The sequence below is a fragment of the Oncorhynchus clarkii genome, chromosome 3 (genome assembly GCF_045791955.1).
Source record: "Oncorhynchus clarkii lewisi isolate Uvic-CL-2024 chromosome 3, UVic_Ocla_1.0, whole genome shotgun sequence".
NCBI lineage: Eukaryota > Metazoa > Chordata > Actinopteri > Salmoniformes > Salmonidae > Oncorhynchus > Oncorhynchus clarkii.
The window spans coordinates 90,500,364-90,524,602 of NC_092149.1; the positions used below are offsets into that span (position 1 = coordinate 90,500,364).

General features: G+C 44.5%; 1 protein-coding gene across 1 annotated transcript in view; it reads right to left on the bottom strand.

Annotated features, from left to right (window-relative positions):
- The window catches only part of LOC139406209 (hyccin 2-like), a 160,735-nt gene that overhangs the window by 73,406 nt on the left and 63,090 nt on the right, over positions 1 to 24,239 (bottom strand). The window contains exons 3-6 of the mRNA XM_071148715.1: positions 23,150 to 23,216; positions 21,284 to 21,385; positions 9,179 to 9,358; positions 6,107 to 6,187 (exon numbers count right to left, since the gene is read on the bottom strand). Of these exons, the coding sequence (XP_071004816.1) occupies positions 6,107 to 6,187; positions 9,179 to 9,358; positions 21,284 to 21,385; positions 23,150 to 23,203 (417 nt within the window). The 5' untranslated portion in view covers positions 23,204 to 23,216. The remainder of the gene's footprint in view (positions 1 to 6,106; positions 6,188 to 9,178; positions 9,359 to 21,283; positions 21,386 to 23,149; positions 23,217 to 24,239) is intronic.

Sequence of the window (24,239 nt, forward strand, 5' to 3'; positions counted from 1 at the left end):
CCCTCAACGACGAGACAGCCTATAGGGAGGTGGTCAGAGACCTGGCCGGGTGGTGCCAGGATAACAACCTCTCCCTCAACGACGAGACAGCCTATAGGGAGGTGGTCAGAGACCTGGCCTGGTGGTGCCAGGATAACAACCTCTCCCTCAACGACGAGACAGCCTATAGGGAGGTGGTCAGAGACCTGGCCGAGTGGTGCCAGGATAACAACCTCTCCCTCAACGACGAGACAGCCTATAGGGAGGTGGTCAGAGACCTGGCCGAGTGGTGCCAGGATAACAACCTCTCCCTCAACGACGAGACAGCCTATAGGGAGGTGGTCAGAGACCTGGCCTGGTGGTGCCAGGATAACAACCTCTCCCTCAACGACGAGACAGCCTATAGGGAGGTGGTCAGAGACCTGGCCTGGTGGTGCCAGGATAACAACCTCTCCCTCAACGACGAGACAGCCTATAGGGAGGTGGTCAGAGACCTGGCCTGGTGGTGCCAGGATAACAACCTCTCCCTCAACGACGAGACAGCCTATAGGGAGGTGGTCAGAGACCTGGCCTGGTGGTGCCAGGATAACAACCTCTCCCTCAACGACGAGACAGCCTATAGGGAGGTGGTCAGAGACCTGGCCGGTGGTGCCAGGATAACAACCTCTCCCTCAACGACGAGACAGCCTATAGGGAGGTGGTCAGAGACCTGGCCGGTGGTGCCAGGATAACAACCTCTCCCTCAACGACGAGACAGCCTATAGGGAGGTGGTCAGAGACCTGGCCTGGTGGTGCCAGGATAACAACCTCTCCCTCAACGACGAGACAGCCTATAGGGAGGTGGTCAGAGACCTGGCCGGGTGGTGCCAGGATAACAACCTCTCCCTCAACGACGAGACAGCCTATAGGGAGGTGGTCAGAGACCTGGCCGGGTGGTGCCAGGATAACAACCTCTCCCTCAACGACGAGACAGCCTATAGGGAGGTGGTCAGAGACCTGGCCGAGTGGTGCCAGGATAACAACCTCTCCCTCAACGTGATCAAGACAAAGGAGAGGATTGTGGACTACAGGAAAAGGAGGACGGAGCACGCCCCCATTCTCATCTACGGGGCTGTAATGGAGCAGGTTGAGAGCTTCAAGTTCCTTGGTGTCCACATCACCAACAAACTAACATGGTCCAAACACACCAAGACAGTCGTGAAGAGGGCACGACAAAACCTATTCCCCCTCAGGAGACTGAAAAAATTTGGCATGGGTCCCCAGATCCTCAAAAGGTTTTACAGCTGCACCATCCTGACGGGTTGCATCACTGCCTGTTATGGCAACAGCTCAGCCTCCAACCGCAAGGTACTACAGAAGGTAGTGCATACGGCCCAGTACATCACCGGGGCCAAGTTTCCTGCCATCCAGGACCTCTATATGAGGCGGTGTCAGAGAAAGGCCTAAAAATTGTCAAAGACTCCAGCCACGCTAGTCATAGACTGTTCTCTCTGCTACCGCACGGCGAGTGGTACCGGAGCACCAAGTCTATGTCCAAGAGGCTTCTAAACAACTTCTACCCCCAAGCCATAAGCCTCAGCCAATCAAATTGCATTGAACATGCACATGCACCTGTAGAACGGTCGTTAAGACACTAACAGCTTACAGACGGTAGGCAATTAAGGTCACAGTTATGAAAACTTAGGACACTAAAGAGGCCTTTCTACTGACTCTGAAAAACACCAAAAGAAAGATGCCCAGGGTCCCTGTTCATCTGCGTGAACGTGCCTTAGGCATGCTGCAAGGAATCATGAGGACTGCAGATGTGGCCAGAGCAATAAATTACAATGTCCGTACTGTGAGACTGTAAGACAGCACTACAGGGAGACAGGACGGACAGCTGATCGTCCTCGCAGTGGCAGACCACGTGTAACACCTGCACAGGATCGGGACATCCGAACATCACACCTGTGTGACAGGTACAGGATGGCAACAACAACTGCCTGAGTTACACCAGGAATGCACAATCCCTCCATCAGTGCTCAGACTGTCCGCAAGAGGCTGAGAGAGGCTGGAGTGAGGGCATGTAGGCCTGTTGTAAGGCAGGTCATCACCGACAACAACGTTGCCCATGGGCACAAACCCACTGTCACTGGACCAGACAGGACTGGCAAAAAGTGCTCTTCACTGATGAGTCGCGGTTTTGTCTCATCAGGGGTGATGGTCGGATTCACGTTTATCGTCAAAGGAATGAGCATTACACTGAGGCCTGTACTCTGGAGCGGGATCGATTTGGAGGTGGAGGGTCCGTCATGGTCTGAGGTGGTGTGTCACAGCATCATCGGACTGAGCTTGTTGTCATTGCAGGCAATCTCAACGCTGTGTGTTACAGGGAAGAAATCCTCCTCCCTCATGTGGTACCCTTCCAGCAGGCTCATCCTGACATGACCCTCCAGCATGACAATGTTACCAGCCATACTGCTCGTTCTGTGCGTGATTTCCTGCAAGACAGAAATGTCAGTGTTCTGCCATGGCCAGCGAAGAGCCCGGATCTCAATCCCATTGAGCACGTCTGGGACCTATTGGATTGGAGGGTGAGGGCTAGGGTCATTTACCCCAGAAATGTCCGGGAACTTGCAGTTGCCTTGGTGGAAGAGTGGGGTAACATCTCACAGCAAGAACTGGCAAATCTACTGCAGTCCATGAGGAGGACATGTACTGCAGTACTTAATGCAGCTGGTGGCCACACCAGATACTGACTGTTACTTTTGGTTAATTTTGACCCCCCCTTTGTTCAGGGACACATTATTCCATTTCTGTTAGTCACATGTCTGTGGAACTTATTCAGTTTATGTCTCAGTTGTTGAATCTTGTTATGTTCATACAAATATTTACACATGTTAAGTTTTCTGAAAATAAACACAGTTGACAGTGAGGATGTTTCTTTTTTTGCTGAGTTTAGCTAGCGCTTCATGTTTGAAACAAGACATTTTCATTCATCATTTCTTACCCTCTGAGTGGGTGCCATGTTTATTGTACTTGTACAATGTATCGTTTCCTTTGTTCATATTTCCTGGGTTATGTCAGAGTTCCGTGTGTCTGTCAGTCTGATTGTGTACCATGAGAGAATGCCTCAACGCACATAGAAATAGGCCCCATATGAGACTACACGCCACAGCACTGCAGTAAGGATACGCAGACTTTAAATAGGAACATTGGCCTGGGCTGAACTGGCACACTGTATTGTAGAATAGAGCTCTCCTCTGAGGTGATGCAGAGCCAGAGACACTCAGTCATTGTGGCAGTGAGCAAAGACCTCCTTTCAGTGAACTTGTTTCTGGTATCAGGGGGAGAAAGCAGAGAGGGAATTCATTCTGGATGAGACTAGTAGTGTATGGAGGATATGCTAGACCAGCATGCTGTGGGGTAAGACTGATGTCACGTAGAGCGCTGCCTACTGTTGAATGGGGGGGGGGGGGCGCTTAGGGGTCGGCAGGGGGAGCAGGCTTTTATTAAGGAACTCAGTCCGGCTTTAGACTCTAAAGTTGGAATAGCAGAATTCACAAAGTGACATTTCTAAATTGGGTAGTACATCATCAGTTCCTCTTGTCATGTCAGTCACTGCAGACCTTAGAGAGATATGTATAACTAGTCAGAAATGTCCTGATTAACTAGCCCATGTCAGCTAATGTTTAGCCCATAGAGTTATCAATCAAATATCACACGAATACACATTAGACATGGTACAATGTGTATAATTGCAAGAAAATAAGCTTTAAACATGCTAAATGTTTTCTCAGCCAACCAGAGTGGTGTGAACAGTTTGTGCCATAGAAACAGACGTGGCGGGTGCCAGCAGAGGAACTGTAATGTTCCCCAACGCTGGAAAGGGATCCTGAGTAAAAAGGGTTTCATTTATTTTTTGTTACTTTTTACCCCCAATTTCATGGCATCCAAATTGGTAGTTACAGTCTTGTCCCATCGCTGCAACTCCCGTATGGACTCGGGAGAGGCGAAGGTCGAGAGCCATGCATCCTTCGAAATACGACCCTGCCAAGCCGCACTGCTTCTTAACCCGGAAGCCAGCCGCACCATGTGTCGAGGAAATACCGTACAGCTGGTGACCCTGTCAGCGCACAAGGATTCGTTAAAGCCGACCAAACCCTTATCTAACCCGGATGACGCTGGGCAAATTGTGCACTGCCACAGCGCCCTACTGTTGACCAGGGCCCACAGCGCCCTACTGTTGACCAGGGCCCACAGCGCCCTACTGTTGACCAGGGCCCACAGCACCCTACTGTTGACCAGGGCCCACAGCGCCCTACTGTTGACCAGGGCCCACAGCGCCCTACTGTTGACCAGGGCCCACAGCGCCCTACTCTGCTCTACAGAGGAAACAGGGTAGTGCTCTACAGAGGGAACAGGGTAGTGCTCTACAGAGGGAACATGGTAGTGCTCTACAGAGGGAACATGGTAGTGCTCTACAGAGGGAACATGGTAGTGCTCTACAGAGGGAACAGGGTAGTGCTCTACAGAGGGAACAGTGTAGTGCTCTACAGAGGGAACAGGGTAGTGCTCTACAGAGGGAACATGGTAGTGCTCTACAGAGGGAACATGGTAGTGCTCTACAGAGGGAACATGGTAGTGCTCTACAGAGGGAACATGGTAGTGCTCTACAGAGGGAACAGGGTAGTGCTCTACAGAGGGAACAGTGTAGTGCTCTACAGAGGGAACAGGGTAGTGCTCTACAGAGGGAACAGGGTAGTGCTCTACAGAGGGAACAGGGTAGTGCTCTACAGAGGGAACAGGGTAGTGCTCTACAGAGGGAACAGGGTAGTGCTCTACAGAGGGAACAGGGTAGTGCTCTACAGAGGGAACATGGTAGTGCTCTACAGAGGGAACATGGTAGTGCTCTACAGAGGGAACATGGTAGTGCTCTACTGTTGACCAGGGTAGTGCTCTAGAGGGAACATGGTAGTGCTCTACTGTTGACCAGGGTAGTGCTCTACTGTTGACCAGGGTAGTGCTCTACTGTTGACCAGGGTAGTGCTCTACAGAGGGAACAGGGTGCCATTAGACTCAGTGGTTAATGTAATACACCAGACCATAAACACTTCCATTTGGCCTGGTAGAAAGCATCGCTCTCTCCATTCAATAGTAGCAAACAGATTGGTGTGTTCCTGTAAACACCTCCTGGCTAATCAAATCAAATGTATTTATAAAGCCCTTCTTACATCAGCTGATATCTCAAAGTGCTGTACAGAAACCCAGCCTAAAACCCCAAACAGCAAGCAATGCAGGTGTAGAAGTACGGTGGCTAGGAAAATGAGCACAGTTCATTGATTCTCTAAAGGGTTGACCGACCACAGAGCAGAGCAGAAAGATAAACCACCGTTACCCCTAGAGGTGAACAATGAGAGCTAGATAAACCACCGTTACCCCTAGAGGTGAACAATGAGCTAGATAAACCACCATTACCCCTAGAGGTGAACAATGAGCTAGATAAACCACCGTTACCCCTAGAGGTGAACAATGAGCTAGATAAACCACCATTACCCCTAGAGGTGAACAATGAGCTAGATAAACCACCATTACCCCTAGAGGTGAACAATGAGCTAGATAAACCACCGTTACCCCTAGAGGTGAACAATGAGCTAGATAAACCACCATTACCCCTAGAGGTGAACAATGAGCTAGATAAACCACCGTTACCCCTAGAGGTGAACAATGAGCTAGATAAACCACCATTACCCCTAGAGGTGAACAATGAGAATAACATCACAGAGCCTCCATTCTTCACCCTCCAGACGGTCAGATAATAAGCCTGTCTTACAGCCAGGAGAGATGGGTGAAGGCGATTAATGTCTCAAATGACCCAATATTCCCTATATAGTGTACTGGAATACGGTACTCTGTGGGATGTGCCCACAGAGGGCAACAAAACACACATAGAAAAGCCGTTTAATTTTCATCGGTGCAGTGAAATGTGTTGTTTTCCAGAGGCAGGCTTAGTAGTACAGTGTCCCTGGAGCATATCAGCACATTTCCCAAAGGCACAGACAGATTTTTCCCCTTGTCGGCTCGGGCATTCGAACCAGCGACCTTTCGGTTACTGGCCCAACACTAAACGCTAGGCTACCAGTCTTACCTCGTGATACACAGAGGGCTTGGACAGGGAGGGGATGGTGAACGACAGGAGCTTGCTGTTCCCATCTTTGTCCACAATCTCCTGAAAAACCAGAGCGAGAAAGTAATGTTGGAGAGCTTTTTGGCCGGGTTGGTTAGTTTGAACAGTCTGTGTGTGCGTGTGTGTGTGTGCGTGTGTGTGTGCGTAAATAAACGGGTTACCTGAGAACGTCAGGAAAACGATGAACACGCTTCAACGGGGCCAAGGCCGTGTGTTGTGATTCTGGACGGCCAGACCTTTATTTAACTAGGCAACTCAGTTAAGAACAAATTCTTATTTTCAATGACGGACTAGGAACAGTGGGTTAACTGCCGACAGATTTGTACCTTGTCAGCTCGGGGATTTGAACTTGCAACCTTCCGGTTACTAGTCCAACGCTCTTACCACTAGGCTACCCTGCAGAGGTCAACGAAACAAGCTCTTCAATGCAGAGGTCAACGAAACAAGCTCTTCAATGCAGAGGTCAACGAAACAAGCTCTTCAATGCAGAGGTCAACGAAACAAGCTCTTCAATGCAGAGGTCAACGAAACAAGCTTCTTTGGCTGGGTTGTTTGATTTTAACAGTCTGGTGGACAGTGTTTGTGTGTGCTTTGAGAGTAAGCTTAGTGACCTCTGCTCTGTGTCGTAATGGACTGCATGCCCTTAGTTTCTCCTATCCTCTGTCCATCCTCTGGGAGAGTTACTCACTGGGTCTGTCTGTACCCCAACACTAATCCTTCATGAGATCAGCACTGCTAATGCCAACCATGCCATTCACTAATGTGCTAACCATGCTATTGCTAACCATGCTATCGCCAACCATGCTATTTGCTTATCATGAAAATTTCTTATGAAAATTGATTATCGTGCTAACCACACCCTTCACAGCTGTGGTAATGCTAACCCTGCTACCATGCTAACCATGTCCTTGAATGCTATGCTAATTGCTTACCACGCCCTTCACTGCCTGACTGCCTGCCCAGAGCCAGGTTCTCTCTGTATATCCAATGTCTGTCTGCAGAGAGCCGTGCTGTGTAACTGATGAGAGTAGTCTACAGCCATGGTAGATGAGAGAAGACAGAGGATCGTAAATTATGCATCACACACACACAGACGGAGAACTCTACAACGATATCTGCAGAGGTTTTAGATAGACCCAGGGATCTGTCCTTTCCACAGAGCTTTAGTAGCCTCTTCCAGGAACGACAGCAGACCTTCATCTGACCTTCAGCACCAGCTGTCCAAGCCTCTTCCATAGAGACTAAAGCCCTATCCCACCCCTAACGTCCAGCCTCTTCCATAGAGACTAAAGCCCTATCCCACCCCAAACATCCAGCCTCTTCCATAGAGACTAAAGCCCTATCCCACCCCAAACATCCAGCCTCTTCCATAGAGACTAAAGCCCTATCCCACCCCAAACATCCAGCCTCTTCCATAGAGACTAAAGCCCTATCCCACCCCAAACATCCAGCCTCTTCCATAGAGACTAAAGCCCTATCCCACCCCTAACATCCAGCCTCTTCCATAGAGACTAAAGCCCTATCCCACCCCAAACATCCAGCCACATCCAGAGATTAAATCCCTGTTCCACCCCTAACATACTTCCTCACCCAGAGACTAAAGCCCTATCCCACCCCTAACATATTCCCTCACCCCAGAGACTAAATTCCCTATCCCTAACATCCAGCCTCTTCCATAGAGACTAAATCCCTATCCCACCCCTAACATCCAGCCTATTCCATAGAGACTAAAGCCCTATCCCACCCCTAACATCCAGCCTATTCCATAGAGACTAAAGCCCTATCCCACCCCTAACATCCAGCCTCTTCCATAGAGAGTAAAGCCCTATCCCACCCCTAACATCCAGCCTATTCCATAGAGACGAAAGCCCTATCCCACCCCTAACATCCAGCCTCCTCCATAGAGGCTAAAGCCCTATCCCAACCCCAACATCCAGCCTCATCCAGAGACTAAAGCCCTATTCCACCCCTAACATCCAGCCTCTTCCATAGAGACTAAAGCCCTATCCCACCCTAACATCCAGCCTATTCCATAGAGACTAAAACCCTATCCCACCCCTAACATCCAGCCTCTTCCAAAGAGACTAAAGCCCTATCCCCCCCCCTAACATCCAGCCTCTTCCATAGAGACTAAAGCCCTATCCCACCCCTAACATACTGCATCCCCCATAGAGACTAAATCCCAATACCACGCCTAACATCCAGCCTCTTCCATAGAGAAGACCTATCCCACCCTAACATCCAGGCTCTTCCATAGAGACTAAAGCCCTATCCCACCACTAACACCCAGCCTATTCCAAAGAGACTAAAGCCCTATCCCACCCATAACATCCAGCATCTTCCATAGAGACTAAAGCCCTATCCCACCCCTAACATCCAGCCTCTTCCATAGAGACGAAAGCCCTATCCCACCCCTAACATCCAGGCTCTTCCATAGAGACTAAAGCCCCACTGCTAACATCCAGCCACTTCCATAGAGACTAAAACTCTATCCCACCCCTAACATCCAGCCTCTTCCATAGAGACTAAAGCCCTATCCCACCCTAACATCCAGCCTCTTCCATAGAGACTAAAACCCTATCCCACCCCTAACATCCAGCCTCTTCCATAGAGACTAAAGCCCTATCCCACCCCTAACATCCAGCCTCTTCCATAGAGACTAAAGCCTTATCCCACCCCTAACATACTGCATCCCCCAGAGACTAAATCCCAATACCACGCCTAACATCCAGCCTCTTCCATAGAGATTAAAGCCCTATCCAACCCCTAACATCCAGCCTCTTCCATAGAGACTAAAGCCCTATCCCACCCCTAACATCCAGCCTCTTCCATAGAGACTAAACCCTATCCAACCCCTAACATCCAGCCTCTTCCATAGAGACTAAAGCCCTATCCCACCCCTAACATCCAGCCCATTCCATCGAGACTAAAGCCCTATCTCCTAACCCCTCACAGTCTGTACATATGCCTAGCATGAGGGGTAGGGTTATAACTAGGTTAGTTCTGTAGGTTTAGGTAGGTAGTAGTAGTTACCAGGTTGTATATGCCCAGCAGCAAGGCCTCTATGCAGCCGTTGCTCTGGCGGTCCCTGCTGGCGGTGATGCGGAGGTACACCCAGACCAGCTCTGGAAGGAACTGCAGTGTGAAGCGTCTCAGGCGGTCCTCAGAGCTCCGGTACATCTCAAACAGCTGGTGACAGACAGGCTCAAGGAGCTACAGGGATAGAGTAACATAATACTAACATTAGGCTCCAGGGTAATATAATACAACCATTAGGCTCCAGGGTAATATAATACAACCATTAGACTACAGGGTAACATAATACAACCATTAGACTACAGGGTAATATAATACAACCATTAGACTACAGGGTAACATAATACAACCATTAGACTACAGGGTAACATAATACAACCATTAGACTACAGGGATAGAGTAATATAATACAACCATTAGACTACAGGGTAACATAATACAACCATTAGACTCCAGGGTAATATAATACAACCATTAGACTACAGGGATAGAGTAACATAATACAACCATTAGACTACAGGGATAGAGTAACATAATACAACCATTAGACTACAGGGATAGAGTAACATAATACAACCATTAGACTACAGGGATAGAGTAACATAATACAAACATTAGGCTCCAGGGTAATATAATACAACCATTAGGCTCCAGGGTAATATAATACAACCATTAGACTACAGGGTAATATAATACAACCATTAGACTACAGGGTAACATAATACAACCATTAGACTACAGGGATAGAGTAATATAATACAACCATTAGGCTCCAGGGTAATATAATACAACCATTAGACTACAGGGTAACATAATACAACCATTAGACTACAGGGTAATATAATACAACCATTAGACTACAGGGTAATATAATACAACCATTAGACTACAGGGATAGAGTAACATAATACAACCATTAGACTACAGGGATAGAGTAATATAATACAACCATTAGGCTCCAGGGTAATATAATACAACCATTAGACTACAGGGTAATATAATACAACCATTAGACTACAGGGTAATATAATACAACCATTAGACTACAGGGTAATATAATACAACCATTAGACTACAGGGTAATATAATACAACCATTACCAGACTACAGGGTAACATAATACAACCATTAGACTACAGGGTAATATAATACAACCATTAGACTACAGGGTAATATAATACAACCATTAGACTACAGGGTAACATAATACAACCATTAGACTACAGGGTAATATAATACAACCATTAGACTACAGGGATAGAGTAACATAATACAACCATTAGACTACAGGGTAACATAATACAACCATTAGACTACAGGGTAATATAATACAACCATTAGACTACAGGGTAACATAATACAACCATTAGACTACAGGGATAGAGTAACATAATACAACCATTAGACTACAGGGTAATATAATACAACCATTAGACTACAGGGTAATATAATACAACCATTAGACTACAGGGTAACATAATACAACCATTAGACTACAGGGTAACATAATACAACCATTAGACTACAGGGTAATATAATACAACCATTAGACTACAGGGTAATATAATACAACCATTAGACTACAGGGTAATATAATACAACCATTAGACTACAGGGTAACATAATACAACCATTAGACTACAGGGTAACATAATACAACCATTAGACTACAGGGTAATATAATACAACCATTAGACTACAGGGTAATATAATACAACCATTAGACTACGGGGTAATATAATACAACCATTAGACTACAGGGTAATATAATACAACCATTAGACTACAGGGTAACATAATACAACCATTAGACTACAGGGTAACATAATACAACCATTAGACTACAGGGTAATATAATACAACCATTAGACTACAGGGTAATATAATACAACCATTAGACTACAGGGTAATATAATACAACCATTAGACTACAGGGTAATATAATACAACCATTAGACTACAGGGATAGAGTAATATAATACAACCATTAGACTACAGGGTAATATAATACAACCATTAGACTACAGGGTAATATAATACAACCAATAGACTACAGGGTAACATAATACAACCATTAGACTACAGGGTAACATAATACAACCATTAGACTACAGGGTAACATAATACAACCATTAGACTACAGGGATAGAGTAACATAATACAACCATTAGACTACAGGGTAATATAATACAACCATTAGACTACAGGGATAGAGTAACATAATACAACCATTAGACTACAGGGATAGAGTAACATAATACAACCATTAGACTACAGGGTAATATAATACAACCATTAGACTACAGGGATAGAGTAACATAATACAACCATTAGACTACAGGGATAGAGTAACATAATACAACCATTAGACTACAGGGTAATATAATACAACCATTAGACTACAGGGTAATATAATACAACCATTAGACTACAGGGATAGAGTAACATAATACAACCATTAGACTACAGGGATAGAGTAACATAATACAACCATTAGACTACAGGGTAATATAATACAACCATTAGACTACAGGGTAATATAATACAACCATTAGACTACAGGGATAGAGTAACATAATACAACCATTAGACTACAGGGTAATATAATACAACCATTAGACTACAGGGATAGAGTAACATAATACAACCATTAGACTACAGGGTAATATAATACAACCATTAGACTACAGGGATAGAGTAACATAATACAACCATTAGACTACAACCATTAGGGTAATATAATACAACCATTAGACTACAGGGTAATATAATACAACCATTAGACTACAGGGTAACATAATACAACCATTAGACTACAGGGTAACATAATACAACCATTAGACTACAGGGATAGAGTAACATAATACAACCATTAGACTACAGGGTAATATAATACAACCATTAGACTACAGGGTAATATAATACAACCATTAGACTACAGGGTAACATAATACAACCATTAGACTACAGGGTAATATAATACAACCATTAGACTACAGGGTAATATAATACAACCATTAGACTACAGGGGTAATATAATACAACCATTAGACTACAGGGTAACATATAATACAACCAACCATAGACTACAGGGATAATATAATACAACCATTAGACTACAGGGTAATAATAATACAACCATTAGACTACAGGGTAATATAATACAACCATTAGACTACAGGGGTAATATAATACAACCATTAGACTACAGGGTAACATAATACAACCATTAGACTACAGGGTAACATAATACAACCATTAGACTACAGGGTAACATAATACAACCATTAGACTACAGGGTAATATAATACAACCATTAGACTACAGGGATAGAGTAACATAATACAACCATTAGACTACAGGGATAGAGTAATATAATACAACCATTAGACTACAGGGTAATATAATACAACCATTAGACTACAGGGTAACATAATACAACCATTAGACTACAGGGATAAGTAACATAATACAACCATTAGACTACAGGGTAATATAATACAACCATTAGACTACAGGGATAGAGTAACATAATACAACCATTAGACTACAGGGTAATATAATACAACCATTAGACTACAGGGATAGAGTAACATAATACAACCATTAGACTACAGGGATAGAGTAACATAATACAACCATTAGACTACAGGGTAATATAATACAACCATTAGACTACAGGGATAGAGTAACATAATACAACCATTAGACTACAGGGTAATAACATAATACAACCATTAGACTACAGGGTAATATAATACAACCATTAGACTACAGGGTAATATAATACAACCATTAGACTACAGGGATAGAGTAACATAATACAACCATTAGACTACAGGGTAATATAATACAACCATTAGACTACAGGGTAATATAATACAACCATTAGACTACAGGGTAACATAATACAACCATTAGACTACAGGGTAACATAATACAACCATTAGACTACAGGGTAACATAATACAACCATTAGACTACAGGGTAACATAATACAACCATTAGACTACAGGGTAACATAATACAACCATTAGACTACAGGGTAATATAATACAACCATTAGACTACAGGGTAATATAATACAACCATTAGACTACAGGGTAACATAATACAACCATTAGACTACAGGGTAACATAATACAACCATTAGACTACAGGGATAGAGTAACATAATACAACCATTAGACTACAGGGTAACATAATACAACCATTAGACTACAGGGTAATATAATACAACCATTAGACTACAGGGTAATATAATACAACCATTAGACTACAGGGTAATATAATACAACCATTAGACTACAGGGATAGAGTAACATAATACAACCATTAGACTACAGGGTAACATAATACAACCATTAGACTACAGGGTAATATAATACAACCATTAGACTACAGGGTAACATAATACAACCATTAGATTACAGGGTAATATAATACAACCATTAGACTACAGGGATAGAGTAATATAATACAACCATTAGACTACAGGGTAATATAATACAACCATTAGACTACAGGGTAATATAATACAACCATTAGACTACAGGGTAACATAATACAACCATTAGACTACAGGGATAGAGTAACATAATACAACCATTAGACTACAGGGTAATATAATACAACCATTAGACTACAGGGTAATATAATACAACCATTAGACTACAGGGTAACATAATACAACCATTAGACTACAGGGTAATATAATACAACCATTAGACTACAGGGTAATATAATACAACCATTAGACTACAGGGTAATATAATACAACCATTAGACTACAGGGTAACATAATACAACCATTAGACTACAGGGTAACATAATACAACCATTAGACTCCAGGGATAGAGTAATATAATACAACCATTAGACTACAGGGATAGAGTAACATAATACAACCATTAGACTACAGGGTAACATAATACAACCATTAGACTACAGGGTAACATAATACAACCATTAGACTACAGGGTAATATAATACAACCATTAGACTACAGGGTAATATAATACAACCATTAGACTACAGGGTAACATAATACAACCATTAGACTACAGGGTAATATAATACAACCATTAGACTACAGGGTAATATAATACAACCATTAGACTACAGGGTAATATAATACAACCATTAGACTACAGGGTAATATAATACAACCATTAGACTACAGGGTAACATAATACAACCATTAGACTACAGGGTAATATAATACAACCATTAGACTACAGGGATAGAGTAACATAATACAACCATTAGACTACAGGGTAATATAATACAACCATTAGGCTCCAGGGTAATATAATACAACCATTAGACTACAGGGTAATATAATACAACCATTAGACTACAGGGTAATATAATACAACCATTAGACTACAGGGTAATATAATACAACCATTAGACTACAGGGTAATATAATACAACCATTAGACTACAGGGTAATATAATACAACCATTAGACTACAGGGTAATATAATACAACCATTAGACTACAGGGTAATATAATACAACCATTAGACTACAGGGTAACATAATACAACCATTAGACTCCAGAGTAACATAATACAACCATTCGACTCAAAGAGCTACAGGGACAACAGGACAAAATGTTTCCATGAAGCTGCAACGGGACAGGCAGACCTATCTTCGACAGAAAGGTGCTGGACAAAGCAACATACATCATGGTCACAGAAATGATGGCAAGTGTCTTGGAGGCAGTATCGGTCTGTCCCCACCAGTGTGTTTGAAAATGAATGCTTTAGTCTGACAGATGGATTATCACTCAGGAAAATGTGAGGTCAACACACCAGACTGCCTGGCCTTGCCATCCCCTACAGGGAGACAGAGGCACAGGGAGACAAAAAAAACTAAACACAGAGGGAGATGAATGAGGAGATAACATGTGGGCCAGAAGAGTGCTGCAGTGTGTTACGCCCTACCCTGACATGGCCGGCCTGTGAGTCTGTAATAACTAACCTACCAAGATTTTGGGAGACTGGGGTTTGCTTTTCCACCTAATTTGTCACAAAGCGACACAGCAGCAGCCTCCTGGGTCATATTCACTGAGAACCAGATGGAAGAAAACCAACTGAAACGGGGAGGGAGAGAAAGATGGCGCCGACAGACATGGCAGCTCTGCTTTCAGCTCCTAAGCAACTCTGCAGTATCTTGTTGTTGTTGTTATTTCTTGCAATATTAACCCAGATTTATTTTTGTGCTATTAAATACAGCCGGAAATATCTTTTGGATATCAGAGCGGCTGTAACTCACCACCATTCTGACCAGGAAGGCGACTTTCCCGAAATTAGATTTTTTGTTCATACCCCCCAGAGCAATTGAACTTATCCCAGAGGCTGCTCCAAGACACCGCTGGCGGAGAAGAGGTATTCGGAGTAGACTTCTAGTCTGACTCAGGAGGCGGGCACACCATCCACCACTTCGAGTGTATTACTATCTAATGTTCCGTGTATTACTCGAGAATGTTCCGTGTATTACTCGAGAATGTTCCGTGTATTACTCGAGAATGTTCCGTGTATTACTCGAGAATGTTCCGTGTATTACTCGTGTATTACTCGAGAATGTTCCGTGTATTACTCGAGAATGTTCCGTGTATTACTCGAGAATGTTCCGTGTATTACTCGAGAATGTTCCGTGTATTACTCGAGAATGTTCCGTGTATTACTCGAGAATGTTCCGTGTATTACTCGAGAATGTTCCGTGTATTACTCGAGAATGTTCAGTGTATTACTCGAGAATGTTCAGTGTATTACTCGAGAATGTTCAGTGTATTACTCGAGAATGTTCAGTGTATTACTCGAGAATGTTCAGTGTATTACTCGAGAATGTTCCGTGTATTACTCGAGAATGTTCCGTGTATTACTCGAGAATGTTCCGTGTATTACTCGAGAATGTTCAGTGTATTACTCGAGAATGTTCAGTGTATTACTCGAGAATGTTCAGTGTATTAATCGAGAATGTTCAGTCCCTGGACAATACAGTAGACGAGCTCAGGGCAAGGATCTCCTTCCAGAGAGACAACAGGGACAGTAACATAATTCATTTCAAGGAATCATGGCTCTCTCCGGGTATACTGTCCCCGTCCATACAGCCAGCTGGGTTCTCAGTACATCGCGCAGACAGGAATGAAGAACTCTCCTTCACTGCAGCCGACGTGAGGAAAACATTTAAACGTGTCAACCCTCGCAAGGCTGCAGGCCTAGACGGCATCCCCAGCCGCGCCCTCAGAGCATGCGCAGACCAGCTGGCTGGTGTGTTTACGGACATATTCAATCAATCCCTATCCCAGTCTGTTGTTCCCACATGCTTCAAGAGGGCCACCATTGTTCCTGTTCCCAAGAAAGCTAAGGTAACTGAGCTAAACGACTACCACCCCGTAGCACTCACTTCCGTCATCATGAAGTGCTTTGAGAGACTAGTCAAGGACCATATCACCTCCACCCTACCTGACACCCTAGACCCACTCCAATTTGCTTACCGCCCAAATAGGTCCACAGACGATAAAATCTCAACCACACTGCACACTGCAACCCATCTGGACAAGAGGAATACCTATGTGAGAATGCTGTTCATCGACTACAGCTCGGCATTTAACACCATAGTGCCCTCCAAGCACGAAATTAAGCTCGAGACCCTGGGTCTCGACCCCGCCCTGTGCAGCTGGGTACTGGACTTCCTGACGGGCCGCCCCCAGGTGGTGAGGGTAGGCAACAACATCTCCACCCCGCTGATCCTCAACACTGGGGCCCCACAAGGGTGCGTTCTGAGCCCTCTCCTGTACTCCCTGTTCACCCACGACTGCGTGGCCACGCACGCCTCCAACTCAATCATCAAGTTTGCGGACGACACAACAGTGGTAGGGTTGATTACCAACAACGACGAGACGGCCTACAGGGAGGAGGTGAGGGCCCTCGGAGTGTGGTGTCAGGAAAATAACCTCACACTCAACGTCAACAAAACTAAGGAGATTATTGTGGACTTCAGGAAACAGCAGAGGGAACACCCCCCTATCCACATCGATGGAACAGTAGTGGAGAGGGTAGTAAGTTAAGTTCCTCGGCGTACACATCACAGACAAACTGAATTGGTCCACCCACACAGACAGCATCGTGAAGAAGGCGCAGCAGCGCCTCTTCAACCTCAGGAGGCTGAAGAAATTCAGCTTGTCACCAAAAGCACTCACAAACTTCTACAGATGCACAATCAAGAGCATCCTGTCGGGCTGTATCACCGCCTGGTACGGGGTAGTGAGGTCTGCACAGCGCATCACCGGGGGCAAATTACCTGCCCTCCAGGACACCTACACCACCCGATGTCACAGGAAGGCCATAAAGATCATCAAGGACAACAACCACCCGAGCCACTGCCTGTTCACCCCGCTATCATCCAGAAGGCGAGGTCAGTACAGGTGCATCAAAGCTGGGACCGAGAGACTGAAAAATAGCTTCTATCTCAAGGCCATCAGACTGTTAAACAGCCACCACTAACATTGAGTGGCTGCTGCCAACACACTGACTCAACTCCAGCCACTTTAATAATGGGAATTGATGGGAAATGTAAAATATATCACTAGCCACTTTAAACAATGCTACCTAATATAATGTTTACATACCCTACATTATTCATCTCATATGTATACGTATATACTGTACTCGATATCATCTACTGCATCTTTATGTAATACATGTACAGTGCCTTGCGAAAGTATTCGGCCCCCTTGAACTTTGCGACCTTTTGCCACATTTCAGGCTTCAAACAAAGATATAAAACTGTATTTTTTTGTGAAGAATCAACAACAAGTGGGACACAATCATGAAGTGGAACGACATTTATTGGATATTTCAAACTTTTTTAACAAATCAAAACCTGAAAAATTGGGTGTGCAAAATTATTCAGCCCCCTTAAGTTAATACTTTGTAGCGCCACCTTTTGCTGCGATTACAGCTGTAAGTCGCTTGGGGTATGTCTCTATCAGTTTTGCACATTTGAACCATTCCATTGTATATTTTGCTTTATGTTTTGGGTCATTGTCTTGTTGGAAGACAAATCTCTGTCCCAGTCTCAGGTCTTTTGCAGACTCCATCAGGTTTTCTTCCAGAATGGTCCTGTATTTGGCTCCATCCATCTTCCCATCAATTTTAACCATCTTCCCTGTCCCTGCTGAAGAAAAGCAGGCCCAAACCATGATGCTGCCACCACCATGTTTGACAGTGGGGATGGTGTGTTCTCAACTGTGTTGCTTTTACGCCAAACATAACGTTTTGCATTGTTGCCAAAAAGTTCAATTTTGGTTTCATCTGACCAGAGCACCTTCTTCCACATGTTTGGTGTGTCTCCCAGGTGGCTTGTGGCAAACTTTAAATGACACTTTTTATGGATATCTTTAAGAAATGTCTTTCTTCTTGCCACTCTTTCATAAAGGCCAGATTTGTGCAATATACGACTGATTGTTGTCCTATGGACAGAGTCTCCCACCTCAGCTGTAGATCTCTGCAGTTCATCCAGAGTGATCATGGGCCTCTTGGCTGCATCTCTGATCAGTCTTCTCCTTGTATGAGCTGAAAGTTTAGAGGGACGGCCAGGTCTTGGTAGATTTGCAGTGGTCTGATACTCCTTCCATTTCTATTTTATCGCTTGCACAGTGCTCCTTGGGATGTTTAAAGCTTGGGAAATCTTTTTGTATCCAAATCCGGCTTTAAACTTCTTCACAACAGTATCTCGGACCTGCCTGGTGTGTTCCTTGTTCTTCATGATGCTCTCTGCGCTTTTAACGGACCTCTGAGACTATCACAGTGCAGGTGCATTTATACGGAGACTTGATTACACACAGGTGGATTGTATTTATCATCATTAGTCATTTAGGTCAACATTGGATCATTCAGAGATCCTCACTGAACTTCTGGAGAGAGTTTGCTGCACTGAAAGTAAAGGGGCTGAATAATTTTGCACGCCCAATTTTTCCGTTTTTGATTTGTTAAAAAAGTTTGAAATATCCAATAAATGTCGTTCCACTTCATGATTGTGTCCCACTTGTTGTTGATTCTTCACAAAAAAATACAGTTTTATATCTTTATGTTTGAAGCCTGAAATGTGGCAAAAGGTCGCAAAGGTCAAGGGGGCCGAATACTTTCGCAAGGCACTGTATCACTAGCCACTTTAACTATGCCACTTTGTTTACATACTCATCTCATATGTATATACTGCACTCAATACCATCTACTGCATCTTGCCTATGCCGCTCTGTACCATCACTCATTCATATATCTTTATGTACATATTCTTTATCCCCTTACACTTGTGTCGACAAAGGTAGTAGTTTTGGAATTGTTAGCTAGATTACTTGTTGGTTATTACTGCATTGTCGGAACTAGAAGCACAAGCATTTCGCTACACTCGCATTAACATCTGCTAACCATGTGTATGTGACAAATTCAATTTGATTTGGGAAGAAGGAAGGCAGAGGTCTATGTTTCATGATTATACTAACAATCACGGTGTGATTGTGTTAACGTACAGGAACTCAAGTCCTTTTGTTCACCAGACCAAGAATACCTCACAATAAAATGCCGATCGTATTAGAGAATTGTCTCCGGTTATAGTCACAGGCGTGTATTCTCCCCCTTAAGCCAATACCACAACGGCACTCAAGGAACTACACTGGACTTTGTGCAAATTGGAAACCACATAACCTGAGGCCGCATTTATTGTAGCTGGGGACTTAAAGCAAATTTGAGGAACAAGCTACCGAAGTTCTAACACATTGCCTGTAGTACTCATGCTTTAAATACTCTGGACGGTGATGGCTACAAGGCCCTCCTAGGCCTCCCTGCGGTAGATCAGATCACGACTCCATTCTGCATCTCCCTTCCTATAAGCAAAAAATATAAAAGGAAGTACCCGTGCTAAGGGCTAATCAACGTGGTCTGACCAATTGGAATCCATGCTTCACGATTGTATTGATCACGCAGACAGGGCTATGTTCCAGGTTGCCTCAGAATACAACAAATGTAGACTTTACCATGAAATGCTTTACTGACAAGCCCTTAACCAACAGTGCAGTTCAGGAAGAAAATATTTACCAAGTAGACTAAAATAAAAAGCAATAAGAAAAAGTAACACAATAAGAAAAACGAGGCTATATACAGGGGGTACCGGTACCGAATCAGTGTGCAGGGGTACAGGCTAGCTGAGGTAATCTGTACATGTAGGTGGGGGCGAAGGAAGTGACTATGCATAGGTAACAAACAGCAAGCAGCAGCAGTGTACAAAACAAATGGGGGGGGGTCAATGTAAATAGTCCGGGTGGCCATTTGATTAGGTGTTCAGGAGTCTTATGGCTTGGGGGTAAAAACTGTTGAGAAGCCTTTTTGTCATTGACTTGGCACTCCGGTACCGCTTGCCATGCAGTAGCAGAGAGAACAGTCTATGACTGGATGACTGGAGTCCTTGCAGTCACCCAAGTTTGCCAGGAAGCTTGGCCCCAGTGATGTACTGGGCCGTACGCACTACCCTCTGTAGTGCCTTGTGGTCAAGATGCTGAGCAGTTGCCACACCAGGCAGTGATACAACCGGTCAGGATACTCTTGATGTGTAGGGCAGCAGACTTGGAGATAGGTCCCCAGATCCTCAAAATGTTCTACAGCTGCATCAACAAGAGTCTCCTGTACTCGACACGGTCCGAGTCTCCTGTACTCGACACGGTCCGTGTCTCCTGTACTCGAGTTAACCACCTGATGCTCCTGCATGGAGTGGTGATGGCAGGGCAGTGACAGGTACATGGTGGTTACCAGGTAACAAGGCTGGCACTGCCACACGGATGTCAATCATGTCCTGAGTCCTCCACAGACAGAGCAGACCAGCTGGTGTGGGGGAGGGGTATGCAGATTCCCAGCTCTCTGCCAGCTCCGCCCACCTCGTCACAACAGATAAGTCATTCAGCAGACACTCTTACTATTTGATACTGGTCCTCCGTGGGAATCAACTGAGTCAGACGGGACATACAGTCGTCACGTTTCCTGTCCTGAAACGCCATGCTGCTACCTAGGTGGGGTGGAAACAGTCTATCAGTCTCACCTCACTGCTGCTGTCCTGGATGACTCTGTAGAGAGCTGGCACCAGAGACTTCTTCAGGTGAAGGCTGCATGCATAGGTGGAGATGTGGGTTTCTGGTAGAGTCTGGAGAAATAGAAACAGACAGTTAGGGTTTCTGGTAGAGTCTGGAGAAATAGAAACAGACAGGGTATAAACATCCCTTCACAGTATAAGTGTAGTCCAGTTGTCACGAGTTACTTTTCATTCTAGCGTAATCATGCCGAAAGAGCGGCAGCCTTTAAAAAGCAACAAGTCCTTTTGAAAACGACCTACGTGTCATCAATAAGAGTCAGAAAGTTATTCTAGTGTGAAATGTGAGTGTAAGTATAGCAACAGGATAATTCTGGTCATAAAGGCTGGTCTAAAACAGAGAATGGAACATCTGTGTATCACAACAGGTAAATGAAGGTTGGGTTTTGATTTGACGATGTCCATTTGCCCACTAACATGGAGTGAACAGCTGCGGTGATCGCTCTCTATCCAATATCAGACATTGAGACAGACATGCTCAGCAGCTCCAACTGTTTCCATAAGACAACACATCACACATGTTTTAACTGGAGAAATACTGCATATAACACCTTAGATGTCAAACTCCTCAACTAAAACATCCTCAGCAAAAACATGATAATTAATGACACATTTCTTGAGTTATCTTCGATTGATTCTGTGGATTTTGAGGAAGTGAAATAGGCTTTATAATAGGCTGTACTGCAAGACCAGTAAGGGTCAGTAGAGGGAGAGGAGGCAGCCTCCACCCTCTGTACTGCCAGACCAGTAAGGGTCAGTAGAGGGAGAGGAGGCAGCCTCCACCCTCTGTACTGCAAGACCAGTAAGAGTCAGTAGAGGGAGAGGAGGCAGCCTCCACCCTCTGTACTGCCAGACCAGTAAGGGTCAGTAGAGGGAGAGGAGGCAGCCTCCACCCTCTGTACTGCCAGACCAGTAAGGGTCAGTAGAGGGAGAGGAGGCAGCCTCCACCCTCTGTACTGCCAGACCAGTAAGGGTCAGTAGAGGGAGAGGAGGCAGCCTCCACCCTCTGTACTGCCAGACCAGTAGTTTGTGTCTGTAGTTCAGGGTCCTCAGCTTGCAGCAATAACACTACTTCCTCCCTGACGTCACTCACAGCGCTGTCTGGACTCTAGAGACCCCTCCCCTCAGCCCTCGCAGAGACAGAGTCAGAGAGTCAGAGATACAGAGAGAGTCAGAGATACAGAGAGAGAGAGACAGACAGACAGACAAAGAGAGACAAAGAGAGAGAGAGACAAAGAGACAAAGAGAGAGACAGATAAAGAGAGAGAGACAAAGAGAGAGAAACAAAGACAGAAACAGAAACAGAGAGACAGTGTGTGTGTGTGTGTGTGTGTGTGTGTGTGTGTGTGTGTGTGTGTGTGAGAGAGAGAGAAGGGTCTGTAACCTGATGACAAACAGCACAGGCACCAGTTGGGGAGACAGATGGACATATCAACGGGGGTATGTATTAGGGGTGGGAATTAACCTCACCATACGACATTATCACCATATTTAGGTGTCGATACGATATGTATTGTGATTCTATATGTTTGCTCACTGTATGTCTGCTGCAGAGAGATGAGATCATGACTCAAATGAGTTCAGTCAGGGAAATAAAACCGTGCTGAAAACATGTTGTCTCACTATTTAAAAACAAGATGGAGGACAAGCTATAGGATGTTTTGGTGCAGGTAGAAATGACCAGCCTAGCTAACACTACCTAGCAAATAGATACTTGAGTTCAAGTATGTATATAAATATTGGTCCATGTAACTGGATGGACCCCCCCCTCCCCGGTTTGTATTAGGGGGAGGGGTCTGAGTCATGTCTGTGACCCACCTTGAATTCTGACAACCATTCCTCCACCACTCCTCCCTGCTCTGAGCCCAGCATCTTCCTCACACACCTAGAGGAGAGGGGAGAGAGAGACAGGAGGAGAGAGAAGAGAGGAGAGAGAGGAGAGACAGGAGAGAGACAGGAGAGGAGAGAAAGGGGAAATAGATAGGAGAGGAGAGAGAGGAGAGAGACAGGAGAGAGACAGGAGAGGAGAGGAGAGAGACAGGAGAGGAGAGAGACAGAGAGAGGGGGGAGAGAGAGAGGAGAGACAGGAGAGGAGAGAGAACATGTTAACTCATTAGACCTGTTAACAGACTTGTTTTACTAACAATATCTGTTTCAATATCGCATAATCAACTTGCTTACAACCTGTTGTGGTATTCGCCTGACTGTTGTCATCAATGAGAAACTGTGTGTGCTGTCATTTGACTTCATTACTCAATATGACATCGCCGAAGCAGACATTTTCACAGTGAAAGAGGCTTTATCTATGTTGGTTGGTGACAGGGATTAGGACACGGCCTTGCACTTTGAAAAGAGATGATATTAAGGTGAGTGAAATAAGTAAATAGTAGATACGTGTTTGATGCTGTGAAACAGCTCTCAGATTAGCAAGTCTTGTCAACTTTGTTGGAACAGATGAGCACATCAGCAGTGGAGCTCGAATGATTGTTCTGCGTCTCATGGAAATAGCTGACTATATACAGCTAAACACTGCAACAAACTAGTTGGTTGTTTTGTCTCATTTCTACAGATGTAATTCATATGGAAATGGCCCAAGCTGCTTGCTATAGCTAGCTACTTTCTGACAGAACACAATGTGTATACACTGACAATCACAAGTCTATCTTTCTAGAGATTAATAGAGGTGTACCCCAGGGTTCCATTTTAGCTCCTGTGTAGTTCTCAATTTTTATTTTGGATTATTTAGGATTTGGAAATGGGATGCAACCAGCAAAGTTACATCTATATGCAGATGATACATTCATGTGCTCTTTCTCTGGTTCAGGCTGTTGAAGAGCTCCAGACTGTGTTTCAGTCACTGCAGGCCTCCCTTTATGGTCACAAACTGGTCTTGAATGTACACACAACT